Here is a 26,227-nt window from a genome sequence, read left to right as displayed (position 1 = left end):
CTCCTACCTGGTGGCAAAAATTCAAGTAACTGATGGCAAGGATAAGAAGGATCATTCACTACTCTTTGTGTTCTACTGAGGCAATAGAACTAATACATTTTAGTTAAAGAAGGAAGTTTGCACCCCTTGATTTTCTGTGCAGTACACACAACCTTTTCCGATGGGCAACCTTATCAGTCATTGAGCAGCTGGAGTACCACATGGAAATGTAGTACCCCAGTACTTTCTCGATAGTTGACCGATGGAAGATCTCTAGCAATTTCTTCTCTAGACCTCTTCTCTTGAGCAATCTCAAAAAATATAGGTGCTGCAGTGATTTTTGTTAACAACTGCCTTTCATGATTGTTGACCATGAGAGATTTTCAGAAATATAAATGCCGAGAAACTTTAAGGCAGACAAGTTATGTAGTACTACTACCTCCGTAGGGGTTGCAGATGACAGGGTTCCCCAAATCTACACAGCCAGGTAAGTAGCATTTACAGCTTTCATCCAGACACAGAAAACAGTCTTTGAGCTTTGTTTTTATGTTTTATTAGGAGTAATAATTTGGATGAGTATAGGAATTATAGGATGCCCAACTTAATAGCAATAAAACCATGGACAACTTCCTCCCTATGTACACCTTCGATTGATTCTTCTCCTTTACTCTGTACAGAACTAATTGATTCCTCTCTTGGAAGCTAAAGCAGGGTACACAGGGGCCGAATGTCAGCAGACAATGGCCGGTTCAAAAACACCAACTGACATTCGGCCCGTGTGTATGTTGGTCTGTCCAACAGAAGCCGGTTATTTGGCCCCCTTCTGTTGGATGAGCATGCTGAAAAACCGGCATCAGATCGACTCCCGATAAGCGCTCTCAGCCAATGGCAGAGAGCGCTGACTGAAGTGTTCTGGCAGGGGGGGGGTATCCCCCTGTCAGAACACAATAGCTCAGCGAGGGAGATCGCTGAACTAACCTTGAATGGTTAGTACAGTGGCTCCGACTGGAGCTGACTAATAGTGTGTACCCGGCTTAACAGTCTCTGTTAGAAAAGCAAAAGTCCTTTTAGAAAGTGTTGTAGACTGCATCCTGGAGTACCTCCCACCTCTTTGTAGACACTAATCCTAGCTCTACCAACCACAGGAAATGCTAGCCCGTCTGGCTGCCTCTCCACCAGCCCAGCCTGCTGCTCCTTCACCAGTCTACCCTACTGACTCTCTTCACCAGTCTACCTTACTGAGTCTCTTCACCAGTCTACCTGACTGACTTTCCAGAGATCTCCCAGGCCAAGGTCAAAGAAGATTTAAGCACACCCCTATCTTCCAGAGAGACTGGCTATGTGTGGCAGTCTCTCCCCTTGTAGGTTCCTGAACAGTGATGTAGTACTTACACGGTCCTCATTGCTCCCGTTGCCTCTCAGGGAAGACTCCTTCCAAGCTTCTCCTGATGTCAGGATCCTCTCAGACCAGCACCTGATCCCCAGCCCAAAGCAGAGCACCGCCCCCTTCCCCCCCAGACTACAGGTTTCGCCTCAAGGGCCACCAACAGTCCCCTCAGCAGGCCATCTCTATCTTCCACCCAATGACTCCTGCCAGCATGACTCATTCATATTTAAGGGTTGGCTTAGCCCCATGCCAGGCCCACTGCCCGGGGATTGGCCAAACTCTTCTAAGTATGCAGAACAACCTTCCTAGCCTCAGCTCTCCAGCTTCCAGAATGTTCTCCAACTTTCCAGAACCAGTGGGAGGCACCAGAGAGTTGTCTGTATGAGTCACCCAGCCCTCAACTAAAGTAAACCAATGACCCAATTAAAGACTCACAGGTTTAAGCATGAGACAGACATACATTTTCCAGCACACACACTAGTAACACACTAGAGGGTGCTACAATTATTTTCATCTTACCAAAATTTCCAGACAAAGCAAAAAAAAATCATGTGAAATAACAAAGGTATCAAATTATTAAGTTTTGCTTGAGCTGGGAAACACATATTGTCTCATTGCCAAAGTCCTATAAGATCCTCATAGGTCAATTAAAACTATCGTAATGGAGCTGAACTGCTGAAGGAAGCTGGATACCAGAAGCAGGAAGAATGTAAATGGAAGGTAAAAGAAAATAAATGAGAATACAGAGAGGAGTATAGGGAATGGATAGAGAGGAAGATAGTGGAAGTGGGAAACAGAAAAGTTCCAGCCTATTTTGCCAGCAGATGACCGGACATTGTCGAACTTGTACTTTCATGAAAGATAATGAAAATCAAATGCACTTTATAAACTGTACAGATGTACTAATGGGTGTTAGAATTTCCGTTAGAAGCAGATTGTGGACACCATTTGGCATTAATCCAGCTCATGCTGCCATAAACCCTTTCCACCCTTCGGTACGCCAACACTTTCAGATCTGTGTAGGTTTTTTTTGCACTCTTCCAAAATTTGTGTTCTCAACTAAACACCTCAGACAGAGCATAAGTCAAGGTTATTTGACTAAGGCTAGCCATACATTATGCAATTTTCTTTCCTTCAACAATGGGTTTAAGGAAAGAAAATTGCTCAATTTCCATCAACACAGTCAATGTCGATGGGGGAATCCCTCCCACAGAGCTGATGTGTTCTGCCAGCAGGGATCCTTCCCCACCAGCAGAATAAAATGATCAATGCAGGCAGCTATAGCCGCCAGCAGTGATCACAAGAAAAAACCCAGACAGACTGGTTGTACTGAAGTCAATCAATAGATTAACTTCAGTACAACCAGCCAGCCCACAGTTGGATTGAAATTCATCTGGTTCCTGCTGAACCTGACAAATTTCGATCCATCGATGGACGCCTTTAGGAAAATTCTGCAAAGTAGACAGATCTGCACAAGATCTCTTAGCTCCAAGTCTCTACTGGGGGTCTAAATTTGTTCATAGCCATCCTGATCATTGTCCGAGCCTTCCTAAATTAGTAGGACTTTGCAATGATCAGTTAATATACACTCACCGGCCACTTTATTAGGTAGTAGGTTCACATCTTCAATTGCTTAGTAACACAAATTGCTACTCAGCCAATCACATGGCAGCAACTCAATGCATTCAGGCATCTAGATGTGCTGAAGATGACTTGCTGAAGTTCAAACTGAGCATCAGAATGGGGAATAAAGGGGATTTAGGGATTTTAACGTAGCAGGGTTGTTGGTGCCAGATCGGCTGGTCTGAGTATTTCAAAAATTTCTGATCTACTGGGATTTTCACGCACAACCATCTCTCAGGTTTACAGAGAATGGTGGTAAAAACAGAAAATATCCAGTGAGCGGCAGTTGTGTGGAAGAAAATGCCTTGTTGATGTCAGAGGTCAGAGGAGAATGGGCAGACTGGTTTGAGATAATAGAAAGGCAACAGTAACTCAAATAACCACTCGTTACAACCAAGGTATGCAGAATACAATCTCTGAATGGCTTACACTTCGAACCATGAAGCAGACGGGCTACAGCAGCAAAGACCACACCGGGTACCCCTCCTGTCAGGTAAGAACAGAAGACTGAGGCTACAGTTTGAACAGGATCACCATAATTCGACAATGGAAGATTGGAAAAACGTTACCTGGTCTGAGTCTCAATTTCAGCTGTGACATTCAGATGGTGGGGTCAGAATTTTGTGTAAACAACATGAAAGCATGGATCCATCCTGCCTTGTATCAAAAGTTCAGGCTGGTGGTGGTGGCTGCATTGCTGGGAACTGGTCAGGCTGCATTGGATGATGGGCACTGGTGAGGCTGCATTGGATGGGCACTGGTGAGGCTGCATTGTTGGGCACTGGTGAGGCTGCATTGGATGGGCACTGGTCTTGCTGCATTCTTGGTGACTGGTCAGGCTGCATAGATGGGACCTGCTCAGGCTGCATTGGATGGGCACTGGTGAGATTGCATTGCTGGGCACTGGTGAGACTGTATTGCTGGGCACTGGTCATGATGCATTGCTGGGCACTGGTCAGGCTGCATTGCTGGGCACTGGTCAGGCTGCATTGCTGGGCATTGGTGAGGCTGCATTGGATGGGCACTGGTCAGGTTGCATTGGATGGGCACTGATCAGGCTGCATTGGATGGGCACTGGTAAGGCTGCATTGGATGGGCACTGGTGAGGCTACATTGCTGGCCACTAGTGAGGCTGCATTGCTGAGCACTGGTCAGGCTGTGGAGATGGGCACAGCTGAGCCTTGCATTCTTTATGTAGCGCATTCCTGAACCCTGCATTCTTTATGTAGCGCATTCCTGAGCCCTGCATTCTATATGTAGCACACACCTGAGCCCTGCATTTTTTATCTAGCACGCTCCTGAGTGCTACTTAGCCCTGCATTCTTTATGTAGCGCACTCCTTAGCTATACATTCTTTATGTAGCGCACTTCTTAGCTATACATTCTTTATGTAGCGCACTCCTCCTTAGCTATACATTCTTTATGTAGCGCACTCCTTAGCCCTGCATTCTTTCTATAACGCACGCCTGAGCCCTGCATTCTTTCTATAACGCACGCCTGAGCCCTGCATTCTTTATGTAATGCACTCCTGAACTCTGCACTCTGTTTTTTTCTCTACCTTATCTTCATAACATTTGGTAGTTTTATCTCAAAAAATTCTAAGAAGTATCTTTTTTTTTATCCCATGGACGAAATGTGAGAAATAACGTATATATCATACAATCATTCCATAAACACATACCACATACACTGCATATATCATTTGAGAAAATTATGCTTATAAAATAGTTTACCATTTGCCAAAAAAAAATAAATATATATAAATGTCTCATTTTACAAATCTGGTCACCTTACCTTTGGGATGTGGTGCAATGGGAGATTCGCAGTATGAATGTGCAGCCAACAAATCTGCAGCAACTGCGTGATTTTATCATGTCAATATGGACCAAAATCTCTGAGGAATGATTCCAACACCTTGCTGAATCTATGCCACGAAGAATTAAGGTGATTCTGAAGGCAAAAGGTGTCCAACCCGGTCCTAGCAAGGTGTACCTAATAAAGTTGCTGGTGAGTGTATGTGCCATTGTTTCAAAAAGTGTGGTCATACACTGCAGGGCTGAAGTGCAGTGCATTCCCTTGTAAAATATGTTCCATCTGCTGTTGACTACCAGTGCAAAATACAATAAACATCTCAATTTACTAAGAAAACTGAATATGTATTTTTATACACTCCAGTGGAGAAAAAGGTGTTGTCAGACACATTTAAGTAATGAAGGTAAATTATCTTCAAAGGTCATAGCAAAAGCTCCAAAGTCATTCAAGTTGTTCGGAGTTCAGCTAAGCTCACCCTGTTTCCCTTTCCAGCAATCTCATCTCACCTGCTCCCCCCACCCAGTAGTGGCAGCCACTCAGCTCACCCTGCTCCTTCCTCCAAGCAGTGATTTTGAAGCTCAGCAATCTACCCGTTCTAGCAGTGACTCAGTTCAACTCATTTTTTTCTCATCATCAGTGATTCACCAGCTCAGCTAACTCTGCTCCCCCTGCCAGCAGTGACTTAAGGCCCGTACACACGTGCAGATTGTCGGCCGAAAAGATTTTCGGCTTGTTGGTATGATGCTTCCGACAGCCGACATCGCACTTTCGCCCGAAAAGAATCTGTCGTGCAAGCATTAAAATTTTTGTATGCCGACACCAGAGCGGCCGATTGTTCACCAGTCAATACAGAATTCGGCTGACAGACAGCAGATTTGCAAGACTGGGCATGCTCAGAAAAGAAAAAAAAACAGGAAAGTTAACCATCACATGGCATCACTTCTGCAGTCGGCTGTAGTCGGCGGACAAAATTCTTGTGCAGTCTTTTGAACTTTTCAACAGACAAGACAGCCCTCAGACAAAAGACGGCCGATCGTTCGGCCGACGATCGGTACGTGTGTACGGGGCTTTAGTAGCTTAGCAGCTTGACTACCCTGCATCCTCCTACCAGCAGTGACACGGTATCTGAGCTCATTCTGCTCCTTCCTCCCATCAGTGACTAGGCAGATCAGCTGCCCACTTATACATATTCAAGGGTAAATACAAGGTGCACCATACAGCAAAGAATGCAAATTGATAACAATTACCAATTGCATAGGAAGCATAGAGGGATTGAGACTTCAAATCCAATGTTTCAGGGTCACATGCCCCTTTCTCAAGGGTGGGTAACCTTGTTGTGTGCTGCATCTTAGTACAGTACAGGCATACCCCACTTTTAATTACACAATGGGACCAGAGAGCATGTATGTTAAATGAAAATGTACTTAACTCCTTCCGGTCCGCGCTATAGCCGAAGTACGGCTGTAGCACGGACTCGAATTTCCGGGAGGCCGTCTTTAAACGGCCTCCCAGAAACAGGCTCCCCACGCGCTCCCGCAAACGCGCATCGGGGAAAATCTGTGTCGGCCGTGTCCCTTGGACACAGCCAATCACAGATCGTGGTAAATGGCCAATCACAGCGGCCATTCACCACGTGATCGGACCATGCAATGAGAGATGATCTCATATGTAAACATATGAGATCATCTCTCATCGCCAGCTCTCCTTCCTCACACAGAGACTGCGTGTGAGGAAGGAGGGGGAGCCGACAGCCGCTGGGGACACAGAAGAATGTAATCAGGGCACTGATCACCAGTGCCCTGATTACACAAGGTAAAAAACATACACAAAGTGCCCACCATCAGTGCCCACAATCAGTGCCCATAGTGCTGCCAGTCAGTGCCCATCAGTGCCTGCTCATCTAGGCACTGATGAGCACTGACTGGCAGCACTAAGGGCACTGAGTGTGGGCACTGATGGTGCTGCCCATCAGTGCTCATCAGTGCCGCCCATCAGTGCTCATCAGTGCCACCCGTCAGTGTCCATCAGTGCCATCCGCCAGTTTCCATCAGTGCCGCCTATCAGTGCCCATCAGTGCCGCCTCTCAGTGCCCAGCAGTGCCACCTCTCAGTGCCGCCTCTCAGTGCCCAGCAGTGCCGCCTATCAGTGCTCATCAGTGCCGCCTATCAGTGCCACCTATCAGTGCCGCCTATCAGTGCTCATCAGTGCGGCATATTAGTAGCTCCTCATCAGTGCCCATAAGTGCCACCTCATCAGTGCCCATCAGTGCAGCCTATCAGTGCCCATCAGTGCCGCCTCATCAGCGCACATCAGTGAAGGAGAAAAATTTATTTATTTTCAAAATTTACTCGCAGAAAATAAGAAAAACTTTTTTTTTTTTCAAAATTTTCTGTCTTTATTCTTTTTTTTTGTAAAAAATAAAAAACCCAGAGATGATTAAATACCACCAAAAGAAAGCTCTATTTGTGTGAAAAAAATGATAAAAATGTCATATGGGTACAGTGTAGCATGACTGCGCAATTGTCATTCAAAGTGTGAGAGCGCTGAAAGCTAAAAATTGGCCTGGATGGGAAGGGGGTTTAAGTGCACAGTAGGCAAGTGGTTAAAGTCAAGCAATAAATGCATGTAAATACACTATCTGTATGGGTCAAGCTGACCGAGATTTCCCATAGAAGTCAATGTTAGACTGGGAGCAGTGCCTTACCAAGCCGACCAAGATTTCCTATAGACGCCAGTGTTAAAACCAACCGGAGAAGTGCCATGTCAAGCTGACCAAGCTGTGTCTGTACTCATGAGTGTATGTAAAGTGAGTGTACGTAATGTGGGGTATGCCTGTATATACCTTTGTATGTGCCAAGCTTGAGGTTGATTTAGGGCCAGTTCACACCAGAAGCAGTCCAGTACGGGTTCTTTTCTGCATCAAAAATGCATGGAAAGTAGGTTATATGGTTTTCAATGGCATAGTTCACACCAGTGCTTGCAGATCCAGTGTGTTCCAGTTCCAGAAAAAAAAGTAGAACCTCCTGCATTTTTCCTGCACTGGAAAGCTGTAAAGCGCATCAAAAATGCTCTGGAACACACCAGAAACGCACTGGAAAGCATATGTCCTTATTTAACCACTTCAGCCCCGGAAGATTTGGCTGCTCAAAGACCAGGCCCTATTTTGCGATTCGGCACTGCGTGATTTTAACGGACAATTGCGCGGTCGTGCGACGCTGTACCTAAACGAATTTGACATCCTTTTTTCCCACAAACAGGGCTTTCTTTTGGTGGTATTTGATCACCTGTGCGATTTTTATTTTTTGCGCTATAAACTAAAAAAGAGCGACAATTTTGAAAAAATAATATTTTTCACATTTTTTATATGAAATTCCCCCCCAAAAATGTAAAAATTTAAATTTTTTAACGTTTTAGGTCAATTTGTTTTCTGCTACATATATTTGGTAAAAAAAATCGCAATAAGCGTATTTTGATTGGTTTGCGCAAAAGTTATTGCGTTTACTAACTACAGGAAAGATTTACCACATTTTTATTGTTTTTATTTTTATTACTATTAATGGCAGCGAACTTCTCCGCTCTGGTCTTCTCCTCTCCGCTCTTCTGGTCTTCTCCTCTCCACTCTTCTGCCCTCTGCTCTTTTGCCTCCTCTAGTCTTCTTCTTCCTCCGGTCCTCCTCTGACGCTGTCCCCGGTGGTTATGCCGGTCTCTGCAGCTTGTTATATAGCCATTGTGGGCGTGGCATCCTGATGACGTCACCGGGAGGCCCCCACCCCCTTATGTCACAGACGACGTCATCTGTGACATAAGGAGGCGGGGTCTCCTGATGACGTCACCGGGCGGCCACGCCCACAATGGCTATATAACAAGCTGCAGAGACCGGAGACCGGCATAATCACCGGAGACATCGTCTGAGGAGGACCGGAGAAAGAAGAAGAGCCAAGGGCAAAAGAGCAGAAGACCAGAAGAGCGGAGGGGGAGAAGAGCGGAGAGGGAGAAGACCAGAGTGGAGAAGACAGGATGAAGATTTTTAATAAACTTTCCAAAACGTCTCCTGTCGTTATTTACATACACTGCCTTTTATGGGGTGAATGGGTAGGGGTGCAATGTACCCCATACTCATTCACATAGGGAGGGGGTCCGGGATCTGGGGGCCCCCCTTGTTAAAGGGGGCTTCCAGATACCGAGAAGCCCCCTGCCCGCAGACCCCCACAACCACCGGCCAGGGTTGTGGGGAGGAGGCCCTTGTCCTCATCAACATGGGGGCAAGGTGCTTTGGGGTGGGGGGTGCAGAGCTCCCCCTGCCCCAAAGCACCCACACCCCCCCATGTTGAGGGCATGTGGCCTGGTATGGTCCAGGGGGGGTGGGGCCGCTCGCTTATCCCCTCTCCCTTCCTGCCGTACCGGGCTGCATGCTCGGATAAGGGTCTGGTATGGATTTGGGGGGAACCCCAGTGATGCGCCCTCCATTCAAATCAAAAGGCTCCCATAGGAAACCATTGATTTTGAATGGAGGCAGAAAAAACGCTGGCCAAATGTGCAATAACGCAAATGGAAAAAGCTACTGAAAGCACATTTTACAGCTGCTTTTTCCCGGCATCAGAACTAGCTTTGCAGCACGTTTTTTCTAATGCCCCGTGTGCATGAGGCCTAAAGGAAATCTAACCACAAAAGTTGTATAGTGTGTATCCAGCTTTAGATGGGGAGCAATGCCATGTCAAGCTGACCGAGATTTCCCATAGAAGTCAACGTTAGACTGGGAGAAGTACCTTACCAAGCCGACCAAGATTTCCTATAGATGCCAATGTTAAAACCAACCGGGAGAAGTGCCATGTCAAGCTGACCAAGCTGTGTCCGTACTCGCGAGTGTATGTAAAGTGAGTGTACGTAATGTGGGGTATGCCTGTATATACCTTTGCCAAGATTGAGGTTGATTTAGGGCCAGTTCACACCAGAAGCAGTCCAGTACTTTTTTTTTTCTGCATAAAAAACGCATGGAAAGTAGGTTATATGGTTTTCAATGGCATAGTTCACACCAGTGCTTGCAGTTCCAGTGTGTTCCAGTTCCAGAAAAAAAAAATGGAACATCCTGCATTTTTCCTGTATTGGAACGCTGTAAAACGCATAAAAAAATGCACTGGAAGTTGGAACACACCAAAAACGCACTGGAAAGCATATGTCCTTATTTAAGGTTAAGTGCCGGTTCACATTAGTGCGATCACAGAGATTGCATGTAATTCGGAGCGCACTGCTCCTAAATTACATGCGATCCCTGTGCGGTGCAAATTTCAGCCATACAATTTGTATGGCTGAATTTGCACCGCAATTGCACTAAAAACGCACATGACCTTTTTTTTATTATTCGCAGCAGAATCGGATCGCATGGTGGTTCACACTAGTGCTATCCGATTCTGTGCGAACTTGCAGATCGAACTGCGATATGCGATCTCAATTAAAAGTTAACGACACCCCCTGCATATTGCATAAGGTGGTGTGAACTGCCAGGGGTGCAATGCGATGTGGGAACAAAGCTGCATATTCGCAGCGTTCCTGCATCGCAGAAGTGTGAACTGGGACTAAAGGGCCATACACACTATAAGATTTTCTGAAGACTTTTTCCTTCAGATTTACCTTTTCTATGTAGTGCAAGGGCCTGCCAGATTGCATACAAATTGAAAGTGTTTAGGTTTGACCTCATATTATATTGTTTGGGTAAATCTAAAGGAAAAAGTCTTCAGAAAAATCTTATAGTGTGTATGGCCCATAAAAAAAAAAAGAGGGGGGAAAAATGCAGTGGATTGCATCAAAAACACGCCAAAAAAAAGCACACGAAGGAAAGCATCTGAAATGCATCTGGACTGCATTTCTTTGGTGTGAGCTGGCCCGATATGAAACTGGAGAGTGAAAAATCTGGTGCAGCTCTGCATAGAAACCAATCAGCTTCCAGTATTTTTCTTTTTTTTTCCTCTTTTTGTCAAAGCCTAATTGAACAAGCTGAAGTTAGAAGCTGATTGGCTGCCATGCACAGCTGCACCAGATTTTGCACTCTCAAGTTTTAGTAATTAACCCCATAATAGTGTAAAGCTTGTTGCCATTACCACATGGTATGTTTGCATTAGCAAATGTTGTTAGGTACACATCTTTTTTCTTTTCTTTCTTTTCATTTCGCATTGACCTTGAATGGTTTCTAAGTTTGTCATTTCTCCCTGGTGTCTGTAGAAGTGTCATATGATACGCCCTGTATTGTACGCTTAGCGTCTATGCTTTATTCTTCTATGCTGGGTGGGTGTGCAAGTGACAGTCTAACTGTTTTTATCACAAGAAGTGATGGCAAAGTGCTCAGCATAAGAAATGCACTGCAAGGCGGGTGTTAATGTTTGAACCTAGTTGTAAAGCAGATTACATCACCTAATTGCTGATCAAAGAGATTACATAGGATTCTTATAAAGGAGAAGTGAAGGGAGAGGTGACACATTCTCTCTCTGACTCTCCATAGAAGATCAGTGAACCCTTCCTTCTAAGATGGCTTTTGCAGGAACTTTTGAGCTGCAGTCCCAGGAGAACTTTGAGCCTTTCATGAAAGCCATTGGTAATACCAACAGGATATTCAACTTTGTCTCAATTATTATTTGTATTATTTCATTAAGTTGCATGGGAAATACAATAGAAGGCCAGCCATGGGATTACATTTGTGGGAGTTTGCTAGCTTCTGTTTTCTTGTTTGGTTGAAGTTGGTAAAGACCTGCATTTTGCAGATTTGTTGTTTATGAAAAACAGAAATGCAATGGGAAGTATTGTTGAAGAACAGTTAAGTGATGTTACCTCTTTAAGGCTAAGTTGACATGTAGGCGTTTTGGGGGAGTTTTTCTGCTCTAGGATCAGCTCAAAACACCCAACAAGACAAATCCTATTCATTTCAATGGCCCCTGTTCACATCTGAGCGTTCCGACGTTTTAAGCAAAATGCCCAACACTCAAAGTACATGAGCTTCTTTTTGGGCAGATTACAGGCGTTAATTTTTTTTTCCATTGGTTACTAGTCAACCTAAAAATGCCTGTAAATAGCAACGCCAAGCTGTGAACGTAGCCTAAACTGCTCCATCTTAGTGTTTGCAGATGATCCAAAGCTAAGCAGGGCAATATCTTCTACGCAGGGTGTGGAAACCTTGCAAGACGACCTGCACAAAATGATGGGGTGGGCAATTACATGGCAGATGAGGTTTAATGTAAGGTAATGCATTTGGGTGCCAAAAATATGAATGCAAGGGGGAGAACGTCCCGGGGGGGGGGGATCCAGGATATAAAAAAAAAAAAATCTGGTGGTCCTAGTAGATGACAGGCTCAGCAATGGCATGCAATTAAATGATTTTACTCGGTTCACCCATTTTTAACATGCCTTCATACCACTACTCCCTATAGATCGGGAGTGTATATAGGACTATTTTAGCAGGGGCACTTTGGTAGTAGTGTGTGGCTTCACATATCCAGTATGCTTATGCCAATGCATGTAACTAGCATCTTTTTATTATGATCTTGGAAAACAAGTTAGCCCAAAATCTGTTGTTGGTTTTTGGGTATAGTGGGGAAGAGTTAGAAATTGTTTTTTGTTTTTTTTTGTTTTTTTTTTTTTTTTTTTTTTTCTTGATCCTCCGCTCCCCTGGCAGGTAGCCTTTCCTCATGGTCTGCTAATAGACTGCCCTGCTGTGCCATCATGGACCCTTCATTGGTCTTGATAACATCAGGACCTTAGACTGCAGGAGTGTAGAGTGGAAGATGCGGGAACTGGTCTAGCAATGTGGGGGAGTGGAGTATTGGGAAAGTAAGTCCTTAGGCCTAAATGAACAGTAAACCCTTGCAGTGCCCCACTGCAAGGCATCATTTTCAAGTTTCTTGGAATTTGCCTTCAATTATTTCCCTGGAACACCACCAAGTAAAGAGGGGTCGGGGGTCAGATACAAATAAAGTCGCTGATTGAACCCGTGCTGCTATTAGCAGCTGCCAGCATGTTTGAATATACCTGTGATGGCGCACACATAGTTCTAATCAATCTGGCCTTAATCCTTAGTAATTGGCTGGAAATTACCTCTAGCTAGTTTTTCATTTCTAAAAGATTACTCTATATAATATCAATGCACAAGTTACTTAGACTGTGATCTTAATGAACGGCACAGTATCCAACAACATAAAAGCAAAGCATAGATATGTGGGGGGTAATGTGTAGTCAGGACTTTTTTTTTTTTTTTTTTCCCTAGAATAAGTGCAGGACCTCCCCGTCTTCTAAATCTTTGTCTCTGCCCTCTACCCACCTCTGAGCACTGCCCCTTGGTTCCACCCCCTACCCAGCTACCTGTACGGTCGCTTTTAGAGAATATAGAGGCAGGTAGAATTTTGTAGTGTTAGTAATTTTGTATGAAATTTGGTAATAATCAGAGGAGAAATAAAAATTAGACCCCCCCCCCTCTCCTTGCAGCCAGCAGAAATGGACCCCCAGCAGCAACATATCTCCCAGCGGCCAACATTAATAGACTTGCCAGCAACAGTAGACCCCCCTCCCCCTAAACAGAGTAGTTCTTTCCAGTAGCCCCCAGTAATAATAGACTGCCAAGAAAAAATGGATACCCCAGCAGTCAGCATTTGTAGACCCTCCATCACACCCTTTGCCATTGCATACATTCAGTACTGGAACTGCCCCCCCCCCCCCCTTGCATTCCTGCTGGGGAAAGAAGCCCTGTGTGTAATAGTACTTCTATTTGTAAGAAATTTGAGATTCAAAGGATATGCTTAGCACCAAGCCCAAACCAAGCCAACTATATGTTTATATGCTGGGTTTGTTAAATTTGCACTACTGATTACATGCTACAAGAATCCAGTGTTATGGCAGTCTCTCATTGTGGAGAGAAGTAAAGTAGGCTATCTTTCTAGGCCCCTTTCACATGGGCATTCTAGCTGTCCATACATGGATTAAAACCAGACTGCCGTGTATCCCTATGGGTGGACTTGCGTCCATCTAAATCTGACCGCATCAGGGTGCGTTTAAGTCCTTTTGTCCAAACGCAAAAACTCTTCATCCAAGTCCAATTTACTGAGCTGATGTCGTCTGCTTGCATCCGGCCACCCATTGGGATTACATGGGTCTGTTTTTTTTTTTTTTTTTTTTTGTTTTTTCCCCCTCCCATCACAAGGTGGAGGAAAATTAGAATTGACAGAGATCATATATGTGACATTTATCGTGTTTTACCAACTCGGCAGAGGATTGGCCTGGATACCCTGCTGAGATGAGATGGAATAGATGGTGCCCATGTGAAAGGGGCCTTAGGCTTATTCACATGGACACGTGATTATACTGCATGTATTTTTAGGACATTTCATAAACCGTAAATGCATGTATTGATTTTAACTGGTATAATTCATAATGTGGTTTTATCTGCATTTGGGTGCTTTCAGTTTAGCTGGAGTGGGTAGAGTGCTGTGCATCCAGATTAAATACTCTGAATGCAAAATGCATGAACGTTTAAGACTTATGCACACTGGGTGCTTGACCCCGGTGCATGAGGCTCCAGCGTTTGGGTATGGGTGGAAGGTTGAGGAGCCCTGTCAAGCCCTACTGCTGGTAGCCTGTAAAAAGCTTTGAGAGGCTGCCATCTGCTGCAACTGGATGGTCGTTTAGGATATAAAAGTGCTGAGCGGTATCAGCTTGGTCATCCACATCTGTAGACAATCTTGTCTGAAGATCACGGGATCTCTGTATTTCTGCAGGTCTTCCAGACGAGTTAATCCAGAAAGGAAAAGATGTGAAGAGTGTAACAGAAATTAAGCAGACCGGGAATCACTTTGTGATCACAGTGACCACAGGACCCAAAGTTCTTCATAATGAGTTCAATATTGGCGAGGAGACCGAGTTAGAAACACTAAACGACGATAAGATTAAGGTACGGATGTGAGGCTACATTCAAAGCTATAGTTTATTCTGCTTTGTTTTGGAAAATCTAAGGCTGACCATATATAAAATCTGATTACGGTATACAATCTCATTTTGATTTACTATTTAGTGCCTGATTGGCTATAAATGGAATGAATTGCTTAGGTTTGTCCTCCATATTGCATCATTTTGTTAAAGTAAAACTGAAGGCAAAACTTTTTTTTTTTTTTTTTTTTTTCTCTTTATTTTGGGTAGCATAAGGTAGAGTCATAACCCCTGTCATGTTTTCTTCAAAAAAAAAAAATTGTACAGCACAACAAATATAGTACAATAAGAGGCAAAATTAAAACAATGTTAAATTGCTTCTTAAGCATGTACATATATCACTGTTTGTAGAGAAAATGTTTCTGATGCTCCATATATAGAAATTGCAGTCTGTGTAAATTGCTTTTTAAATGACCTCTATACCGAGATAAATATGCAGGCTGCAATTGATGAAAATGCACATTGCCTGGTCACAATGTTCATCCGATGGCTTCAATGCTTTCTGGATCATTGACCTGGACTAGGTACGCAGATGGGGAGATCCTACTACTAATATTCCTGATCTGCATGCTTGTTCTAATGTCTGTAAGCACTGCAGCCATGGCCAGAAAGCTAGCATTTCCAGACCAAGGTCTGCCCCATATTTCTCCCATCGTGTGTTTAAGTTGATTCTATTACATTTTTAAATATTTAATTCATATGAAACCAAGTATTCTCTATTCTTGTTTCAGTCTACCGTTAATCTAGAGGGTGGCAAGCTTGTTGTGAAACTGAAAGGCGTAACCTCCACCACCGAAATTTCTGGCGATCTTCTAACGAATGTAAGATTTGTGCAAAGGTCCAAACCTGACCTCTGGGTGGGGGAAGCAAAAATGAAGCTTGGTATACATCTTTAACCACTTTAAGACCGAAGGTTTTCCTGCTTAATGACCAGGTTCTATTTTGCGATTTGGCACTGCGTTACTTTAACGGACAATTGCGCTGTCGTGCGACGCTGTACCCAAATTTGGCGGGGTTTTTTTTTGTGCTATAAACTAAGAGCGACAATTTTGAGAAACAATATTTTCACATTCTGCTATATAACATTCCTTAACAAAAATAAATTAATCCAAAATAACATTTTAGACCAAGTTTTTTTTTTTTTTTTTTTTTTGGACTGTGGCAGACAGATCGGACACCCTAACTGACACTTTTGGGGGGGGGGGGTCCTTGAATTGTGACTGAACTACTATTTTGTCTGCATAGTTCCAGGGCCAACACCACAGTCGGGGTATAGCCCCGTACACACGTACCGATATTCGGCCGCCGACCGATTGTAGGCTTGTTAGTATGATGCTTCCGACAGCCAACAGCGCATTTTCGGCCGAACAGAATCTGTCGTGCAGACTTTAAAATATTTGTTGGCCGTCACCAGAACGGCCGATTGTTCGCCAGTCAGTACAGAATTCGGCCGACAAACAGCAGATTAGCAAGACTGGGCATGCTCAGAGAAGAAAAAACACACGGAAAGTTAACCATCACATGACATCACTTCTGCAGTCGGCTGTTGTTGGCCGACAAAATTCGTGTGCAGTCTTTAGCACTTTTCAGCCGACAGGACAGCACCGGACAAAAGACGGCTGATCGTTCAGCCGACATTTGGTACGGGGCTTATGACACTAATCTTTTTAGCTACCCGGAAGGGGACATTCTTCCCACTGAAAACCAATTTAGGGGCATTGTTTTAGAAGGGGTTCCCAAGACCTGAAAACTATTTAGGGTTTTACTAGGTTAAGAAAGTTAACAAAGACAAAAATGTTGTCATTCAAAAATCCTAATTCGTAACATTGGGGCCTCATTAGAACCCTGACCAAATATGCTGACATTAATTCCAGGGGGAATCTCCCAATACTGCTAACAAATGTGAGATTTTGCTGTTCCTATGACCAGAAGAAAGGGCAACTTGTGTCCTTGGTTTTTAACTAGATCTAGGTAACTTCACACTTTCCTCTCATAGATAAATGGGCCCTCATTGCAAAAGTGTGCACATGTAGCATGTCCCTACTATGCAGATATCCCAAGAAATTGGGGAAACGATTGTGGGCAAGTTAGTAGATCCACCAACCTGGATGCATATTGATCTGTGACTCATGGAGTTCATAAAGTTTTATTATTGCTGTCTGTGTTTGCTTCAGGCATGCGAAGTAGGGAAGCGGCTGTGAAGCTGCAAGGCTTCATGTCGGTTTCCCTTAGCTGAGATGGAGGCAGCAGCACCCAGGAGCCAGTTGAAAAATAGGCTCGGGTGAAGACACCGCTAGATTTGTGGACAGGTAAGGGTCCTAACAAGTCAGCAGCTGACTTCTAAAGGAGCCTGGTGCTCCGCTTTAACAATGTAAATGGGGAGGAAGGACAGGAAGAAACCAAACTGTAAACTAGTTGTAATGGTCCAAACCCACCATACATCAAACAATAGTAACTTTGATACAGTTCAGTACAAAAGAAAAAATACTTAGGTGAGGCAGAACAAGTGCCATTGAGACGGGGAAATTTCCCCAATGGAGTCAGGTGGCAAAAAAATTCAAAAGGGGTTTACTTTTAACTATAAAAAAATTATGGCTGAAGTTTGACTAATGAACTCTTTATATTGTCTTTCAGGTTATGACTGTAAAGGACATCGTCTACACAAGGGTCAGCAAGAGAGTCTCCTAGGAGAGCAACATTTATTATATTTACTGTGTAAAATAAAGCATTAATTAAAATAAACTGTGTGCGTTGGCCTAATTGTAAGGATTCCAAACTATTTGTTCAGAATAGGGAAGGGAATTTTGTTGAAGTCTTTCATCTTTTGGGGGGGGGGGGATCTCCCCCCCAAATCCTATCTGGACTGGAAGTTTGTGTATCTGTCTCGTATATTTCTCCGCAAATCACATTGGTTTTTTTTTTTTTTTTTTTTAATATATAAACTTGGTATATTTCTTCATTTAAAAAAAAAAAAAAAAAATCTTGCTACTAAGCTGTAGACTAGAAGTGTATACGGTCTCTGGGGTAACGGGAGCATGGGATGTTTCATGTCATTGGATATGACAGTCCGTTTTATTCAGACTAGACCTGCAGTTCCAAATTCACATGAAATGTTTAAATGTTTGTTCGGCTGCTCCCAAATTACAATAGAAACCAATGTAGTAAACGAATCAAATAACAATTGCATCCAAATTATTTTAATCAAATTTGAAAATGATATTGAACCCCACTTAATGTAAGGTATTACAGATTTTCTTCAGACGCTGGGGGAGGTTTACTAAAACGGTTGCAGTCATAATCTGGTGCAGCTGTTCATGGTAGCAAATCCTCTTCTAACTTCAGCTTAATTACACTTTGGCAATAAAACCTGGAAGCTGATTGGACTCTATGCAGAATTGCACCAGATTTTGCGTTCTCCAGTTTTGGTAAATGACCCCCTATGTGTTTTAGAATATAGCTGTTTTCTGAAAGTTGAATAGAAAATTGTAACTTCAAATATAAGAGAACCAGCTTCTCTTCACAATGAGTTCAGATCGATTAGAAAACTACAAATTAGGGATCGACCGATTGGCAACACCGATTATCGGGGGGCCCCAATAGATCGAATCAGCCCCTGAGGTTACCAATATTTTGGGAAGTGCTGTACCGGAGTGATGCCTGCAGCTAGAGGCATCACTCTGGTACTGGCGTCCATAGCCGACGATCTGCTGTCCTGTAATGGTGGCTGTCATTACAAGGAGCGGGAGGGGATGTCTTCATTGTGTTCCATGGTATATCTAATGCCTTGGAAATTCTTTTGTATCCTTTATCCCACTGATACTTTGGAAGCTCTGCGGACCATGGCATTTTGTTGTAGGATACAACTGCAAAAATGTCAGGAAAGACCTACTAGAACAGCTGAACTTTATTTGGGGTTAATCAGGCAATTTAAATGATGGCAGGTGTGTAGTGACTCCTATTTAACATGAGTTTGAATGGAATTGCCTAATTCTAAACACAGCTACACCATTTTTCATCTAACAGATCAGCAGATAAAACAGTTCACTGAGGCTGTCCCTGTTCTCGCTGATACTAAACTATCTTGCCTTGCCATGCATTAGAGAGAGTACAGGCAAAAGTATTTTATTACATGACTAGGGAAAGTGCAGATGTCACAGCAGTGTAAAATTGGCCATCAGCAGGACAATTTTATTAAGTCTAGGCCTAAATGTATTAGACAGGGAGCACAGTTTCTACTACAAGAATTAAAGTGGTTCTAAAGGCTCAAGGTTTTCTACCTTCATGCATTCTATGCATGATGGTAAAAAAAAAAAACCTTCTCTGTGCAGCAGTCCCACCTGATACTTAGCTGAGTGCCATCGCGATCCAGTGATGTGCATGAGAGCTTCGGCTCTCCGGGGACTCATCCTCCTCATCACAGCCAATGAGAGGGGGTGGGGCTGAGCCATGGCTCTCTGTGTGTGTGTGTGTGTGTGTGTGTGTGTGTGTGTGTAGACATGCAAAACAACGGCTCGGAAGCTAGCCTGCTTGGGAGCCCCTATAGCAGTGATGGCGAACCTTGGCACTTCAGATGTTTTGGAACTACATTTTCCATAATGCTCATGCACTCTGCAGTGTAGTGAAGCATCATGGGAAATATAGTTCCAAAACATCTGGGGTGCCAAGGTTAGCCATCACTGCCCTCTTCTTGTTCTGGGGGCACTTGGCAGGAGGGAGGTACCATGAGCGCCAGTGGGGGACCAGGGAAGAGGAGGATTGGGGATGCTCTGTGCAAAACCATTTTACAGAACAAGTAAGTATGACATGTTTGTTATAAAGAAAAAAAACTTTTAGGATACAGCAGAGGATTTAATCAGGGATAATAGGTCTAACAGGTGTATGCCTAAATTTTATATTTACTATAGAGATATGTGAGTGATATAATATGAGGTGGTTTGGGTGCACATTACTCTTGCACTTAGTTTTTTCTGTCTTTCAAATGAAGCAGTGTGTTGAGAACAAAGGCACCTCCAAGAAAAGATGGTAAGTAACCAATGAGCGCCCAAAACGTAAAAAATTATCATTATAAAATAAGTAAAATGCACCTCTGAAACAAAAGCCCATTTTTTGTAAAAAGAAAGCCTGACGGCAGCAAAAATCAACCGCATTAAAAAAAGAAAAGAAAATTACAGACAAAGTCCCCAATAATAACAAAATGGGACAATAAGTTTGATTGCCCAAAGCGCTAGCAATTAAATTAAGTTTCCTACTCGACCCAAATCTCTCCGTATTTAGTTTGCCAGCTCTCCCTAACCGTTTCTTGAGTAGCTTCCAATACGCTCACACTATGGCTGTTTACTGCCCTTATCCTTATCCAAAAGTCCAATCATTGGCTTTCTAAGAATGCTGGCAATGCAGTGTATCATGCTGTAAAAAAAAAAAAAAATGATCCTTGTTAGGGCCAGTTCACACTGTAGGGATGACAGACATCAAATGTGATTCGCACCACATTGCTGTGCAGATCACATGAGATGTATGTGCGATGCAAATTCAGCCATACAAACTGGCTAAATTTGCATTGCGTTCGGACCAAAAACCTTCTTTTTTTTTTTTTTTTTTGTCCGCACCAGAATCCGATCACACCCATGCGATACGAATCCTGTCCGAATTCACAGTTCGCACTGTGACCTGTGAACCAATCTGGGATTGTCATTTGGGCTCCATTCACATTTGTGTAACTTAGGACATCAAAGTTGCATGACAAGTGGTTCACCATGTTTTCCAATGATAACCATTCATGTATGTGCGACTTAAAATTGCAGCAACTTCAGAGTAGTTCATGCACTATGGCTTGAGGGCCATAGACTTCAATGTTAACCCTCAGATGTTGCATGAAAGTCATACCTGAATGTTCTACACTGCAACTTGTGTACAAACGTTGTCCATTATCACTGGTCAAAGTCATATCCAAGTTGCACTCATCTAAAGTTGTCAAAGTTGCACTGGAAAGTCGGCTCAACTTTGGAGTTGTACAAGTGTGAATTGAGCCTAACTTTGTATTGACACCTGCAGTGGTTTGCAGAGGGCAGTGTGAACTGCTGGTGATTCAGGTGTGATGTGGGAACCTGCACTGGATTTGCAGGGTTTCCCGCATTGCACCAGTGTGAACTGGCCCTGAGCCTGGGTTTGAACTATTGTGAACTCATTCATCATGCGATGTCTGTGCAATGCAAATTCAGCCATGCAGTTTGTATGGCTGAACTTGTATTGCATTTGTACGAAAATTCTGCAGGAACCTTTTTTTTTTCCCCACTATGGAAACGGTTCGCACTGTGATCTGCGAACCGATCTGGGGGTTTTATTAACTTTGCATTGACACCTGCAGCGGTTCGCAGAGGGCAGTGTGAACTGCCTGCGACAGATGCAATGCGGGAACTCACACTGTAATCATGCTGGTTCCCGCATCACAATAGTGTGAACCGGGGGTTAAATCTGCCCATGAATTCAGTGGGACCTCTTCGTCCACAAGATTCAGCTCAAACCCAGGGTATTGACGCATACAAACCTCATCCCTAGTCTAAACCCACCACTACCCCCAGCACCATCATTGTGTCATTGAAAAGAAAAGTTACAGAGTCATTAGATAAGAGACTGCCGTATTAGCTGCACATGTGAGAAACTTGCCGCTAGCAACTTTACCGCTAGCAACATCAGTACTTTCAGACATGTTTTCAAGTGTGAGCACCTCAGACAAGAACCAGTCCAGTTTCTTTGGTTTTTAAGGTTTATTTGCTAACTTGGATGGGAGGAGGGAGACGTGGGATACTCCAACAACTGACCTATGTACAATTAGGCAGGGACACTGATTAATGCTACTTGGCACTATTTAGAGCGCCTCTGACGTTGGTAACACTCTACTAATGCTGGTTAACACTGACTGATGCTCGCCTCAGCAAGGCCAGATACTAGAACTTCACCTCTGACTGTAGGAAAAGTCCCTTTAAGCTCCCCAAGATTCTCCTTCCTGAGGTAGCTGACTTTGAAGCAAACTGTATTGCTGAACACTTCAGGGCCCTTCCTTTGCGCCCCCTTTGACCTCTCTGAAGTGGTCCTCTCTCTTAGGCAGACCCCTGGGCAGACCTTGAGTACTCACGATTCCAGACATCCCAAGTCTCCCGTGACTTGCGGGAGTCTCCCGCATTTGGCGGGCGGCTCACGGACACCCGCAAGCTTTGTGCGATCTCCCGGCTACGGCGGGAGACTTTGTCTGCTGAGCCAGTGACAGAGCCGCTGCTTCCTGTATAGTTCCGGCTCTGTCACAGGTGGAGTGATATGAAATGCACTCTGCCTGTGACAGGAGCCACAGGAAGCAGCGGCAGAAGATCGGACTGTGCAATCTGTCCTCCTCTACCCTCCTCCTACAGAGATATGAGGTAATAATGCTGGTGATTTGTGAGGAGTACAATCCTTTCCAGGTCATATCTGTGGTGCTTCCTGCTTCTGGGAAGTTGTATTTGTCATATTTTATAAATCTTATATGGCTCTAGAAGGTGTAGTGATATCGTCTGTAGTGTCCTCAGTGGTGCAGGCATCTTTGTACCTGGCACATAGGACCTCTTCCTCCTGTAGTACAACTTATTATTAAGTGGTCAGATCATTAGAAACCAGAAGTGAAGTAGGAGGTGTGTGTTAGTTAATTAAACTGGGTTGAAACAGTGTAGGAAGTAGTAGTATTAATCATAGTGATTTTTGGATGACAAGCCAAAAAGCAGTGCATAGGATTAGGAAAAGGGGGGGGGTAACAAATAGAGCAGTCCTGGTGCGGGAAGGGCGTGGAGGGGGGGTGCCGGCGCTGGCGCAGAGTGCCACCTCCCTGAAATGAGTTTTTGCAGGTTGGGATGCCTGCAATTCTGATTTTCCTGAAGATTTCTGCCCAGCAGCTCCACTTGGTCGGCAGCTCTGGATCCCTTGCAGCCCAGCTCAACCTCCGGTCCCTAGGCCGACTGCCTGGACCACCTTCACACTTTACAGAAGGAGAGACAGCCGTCACCTCCTCCTGGGACTGATGCTCCCGCCAAAGGACACTCTGTCATGCTCCCCACAGATTTATCTCCAATCCCAGGGTGCACTGCAGCAAACCCCGCCCACTGGGACAGTCCTAAACCCTGGTGTGCTATTGGCTAGGTTTCCTCCACTGCCCAACAATATCCCTCATTGGATACAGTAGGGAGACTCCCCAGACTCAACAGGTCACACCTGGAGGCATGTGACAGATTAGCTAACAGATCAGGCCCCCCTGATAAGCAGACAGGGCCACAACTATACTTTTCCTAGCACCTACCTAGGAGGGTGCTACATAAAATTCAGATAAAGCAGGAGGGCCTTTGAAAAGATGCCACATACCCGCCTACTGTATAGTTAAAGCTGTACTTGGGGATAAAGCAAATGTTGCCCAAATACAAGAGGCATGTATTGTATATTCATATTGATTCTTGGTGAGTTCTGTGTATTTCTTCCAGATCTGTGCAGTAATCCAGAGTGAAACCTTACCTGTAAGCTTCCTGTAATAAGGACCAGTCACTGCTGCTTTCTCTCCTTGTGCAGAGTGACTGGTCTTGTCTCCGCCCCCTCCAGTAGTTTTCTGCAGGCAGCCTGTAGTTGGTGGATCCTACTCCCCCAGCTCTGCTCTCTGCACAGGCTAAGTACAGTCCAGTGATGATGTCACTGTTATGTTTTAAAGGTAATATTTAGGTTTGCAAAAGGCATTTGGTCCGCACAAAGTGAGTTTATGTCCTTTGTGGCTATTGAGGAACATACTTTGAAAAAATATTCTTACCCCTTGAAATTTTCCACATTTTGTCATGTTACAACCAAAAACTTAAATGTATTTTATTGGGATTTTATGTGATGGACCAACACAAAGTGACACATAATTGTGAAGTGGAAGGAAATGATAAATGGTTTTTAAAATGAGGTACAAATAAATATGTGAAAAGTGTGGCTTGTTTCAGCTCCCCATGCCCCTCTTATGTGTAAGTCACCCGGTGTCTATTAGGGACACAGAGTGACCGAGAAAATGATGGACAGCTACTTAATGGACACAGAGCCCTGTCTTCTTTCCAGTGGCAGATGGGACTCCAAAGAGATGGAGAGAGAGGCCCGTAGCGGCGGGTAATTTCTATGAGAGAGGCAGAGGTTGACTGGGTGAGTAATGATATGTTTGAAACAATTTGTTTGAGGTACTGTGTGGGTATGGCCTTTGGGGGACTGGAACCACAGAATAACTTCGAAGTCAACCCGTCTGGGGTCTCCTCCTTTGTTAGTCTCCTGCCTAAAGGGGAGAGATGTAACAGGAGTGACTTTGGGGGGGGGGGGGGTTCCGTGGAACCTAGCTTCTCTTGGAGAGGTTGGGAAACCCTTGTTTCAGCTCTCCATGCCTCTCTTATGTGTAAGTCACCCCTTGTCTATTAGGGCCACATAGTGACCAAGAAAATGATGGACAGCTACTTAATGGACACTGAGAAAGTGGTTTGGATTACTTCAAATGGGACATTATATGAGCTTTGCCATATAGCCAGTTGTAGACCGTTGCCTTGCTGTCTGCAATTTCTGATTAATGAAAGCATTGCTTAGATGTGGATGCCATGGTTAATTGGTAATTTGAACACCTATTGTCTCTGCTAGCAAACCCTTGTGGGATGTGTTTATACTTGTAAAAATGTGTCCTTTGTATTTACTGTTGTAGGGGCTGAATAGTCTAGTTATCCAGGCTGGATTAAGTGACTAGTTAATTAGTGCATGTTAATTATGTTTCTGGTTACAGTTTGTGTTGTTAGGGTAATATGACCAGGAGGGGGATGTTCTCCTGTGTGGTACATATTCTGTGTGAGTTTGTCAAATAAAAATTCCAGATCTTATACAAGCTATTGTCGGCTAGTCTTGTATGTTATGTGGCTATAATAATAACATAATGTGGCTATGGAACAACTCAGTGAATGTCCTTGGGTGGCCCAGCCAGAGCCCAGACTTGAACCCAATTGAACATCTCTGGAGAGATCTGAAAATGTCTGTGCACCGATGTACCCCATCCAACCTAATGGAGCTTGGAAAGAATGGGAGAATCTGCCCAAAAATAGGTGTGCCAAGTTTGTAGCATCAGACTCAAAAAGGGGCTGTAATTGGTGCAAAAGGCGCTTTAACAAAGTATTGAGCAAAGGCTGTGATTACTTATGTACATGGGATTTTTTTTTTTGTTTTGTTTTGTTTTTTTAATAATTGCAAATATTTCAAATAAACTTCTTTCTTTTTGTTATTATGGGGTATTGTTTGTAGAATGTTTAGGAAAATAATGAATTTAAGCGATTTTGGAATAAGGCTGTAACATAACAAAATGTGGAAAAAGTGAAGCACTGTGAATACTTTCCGGATGCACTCTATATGCACCAATAACTACACAGTGGAAAGGAATATACACATATATAAACGCACTTTTGGGAGTTGCAAGGATTATTATTAGTGGTGATTATGTGATTTGCATTATTACACTATGTGCTTATGCTTCCTTTTTGGAAGCTTGTGATACCCATTTTGAGGAAGGGGAGGAAGAATTTTCTGGAGGGGAGATAAAAGCACAGAGGAAAAGGCTTTATTTGAGAAATAGGCAGGTAAGGGTAAGGGTACATATATAAGAACACATCCTGTGATCCATTGTTGATACACAAGTTGGGTTACACCTACAACACTATATAGCTTTTTTTTTATTTTTTCGAGATTATTCACTTTCTTGAGTGAAGCACTACAAGGGATTCATAACCATAGAGGATGGTGTTGAAGTCTTTGGTCTACCCTGGACTTGGAAAGATTGAGAACTTTTGGAAAGACATTTATATGGACTGGGGTATTTAGCGATGATTTTTATGTTAATTGTATTTCCCTACTGGGTTTGCAGGGTCCTTTTAGCTGCTGCTAAAATTAAGGAATACGTTGGGATATTCCCTAGTGCGCTAAATTGCAAATAGGAGGTAAAGAATAATTCATAAGTAAAGAAGTATTCCATATAATGAAGAGCTATGAAACCAAAAATTCTTCCCAAAAAAAAAAACACAAAAAGTCCCAGAAAAAGAAATGTGTATGCATGTATTCTTTAATAGGCAATCACAGACAGTAAGAACAAACACACAGGGTTGGATAACCTTTTAAAACTCCTATTTTTATATACAGGAAAGTACAGATACATTCACATCATTTACAAGTTTTCTTGTTCTTTAACCTTGAGTATTCACTTAAAATATAACATAAACATTCCACCAAGGTCATTATCCCTCATAAAATAGTAAACAAGCATCAACTTCAAAATGACACCCAATAAACTTCAGTGACACAGCTTTGGCTTTGAATGGGGGATGACTACTTGTCCCATTTGGCTATAAATCTCACTGCCCTAGTTAATGAACTTGTTTAGGGCACGTATATTCTTTAGTTTAGATA

At 43.5% G+C, this 26,227-nt stretch overlaps 1 protein-coding gene across 2 annotated transcripts in view; it reads left to right on the top strand.

Annotated features, from left to right (window-relative positions):
* FABP1 (fatty acid binding protein 1) overlaps positions 1-17,487 on the top strand; it is a gene marked incomplete at its 5' end in the record, with an annotated part of 95,537 nt that extends 78,050 nt beyond the window's left edge. Inside the window, 4 exons of one of the 2 annotated variants that reach the window (XM_082243820.1) lie at positions 11,311-11,387; positions 14,554-14,726; positions 15,493-15,582; positions 17,396-17,487. In XM_082243820.1, the coding sequence (XP_082099946.1) occupies positions 11,321-11,387; positions 14,554-14,726; positions 15,493-15,582; positions 17,396-17,449 (384 nt within the window). In that variant the 3' untranslated portion in view covers positions 17,450-17,487. Of the gene's footprint in view, positions 1-11,310; positions 11,388-14,553; positions 14,727-15,492; positions 15,583-17,395 lie in introns of those variants that run through there. The other variant, XM_082243821.1, reaches the window with a different exon arrangement.
* Positions 17,488-26,227: the final 8,740 nt, after the last annotated feature.

The sequence above is a fragment of the Pelophylax lessonae genome (assembly GCF_965119305.1).
Source record: "Pelophylax lessonae genome assembly, chromosome: 1".
Classification (NCBI taxonomy): domain Eukaryota; kingdom Metazoa; phylum Chordata; class Amphibia; order Anura; family Ranidae; genus Pelophylax; species Pelophylax lessonae.
Note: the sequence above shows the minus strand (reverse complement) of the source record. Positions and strands in the feature narration are given on the sequence as shown.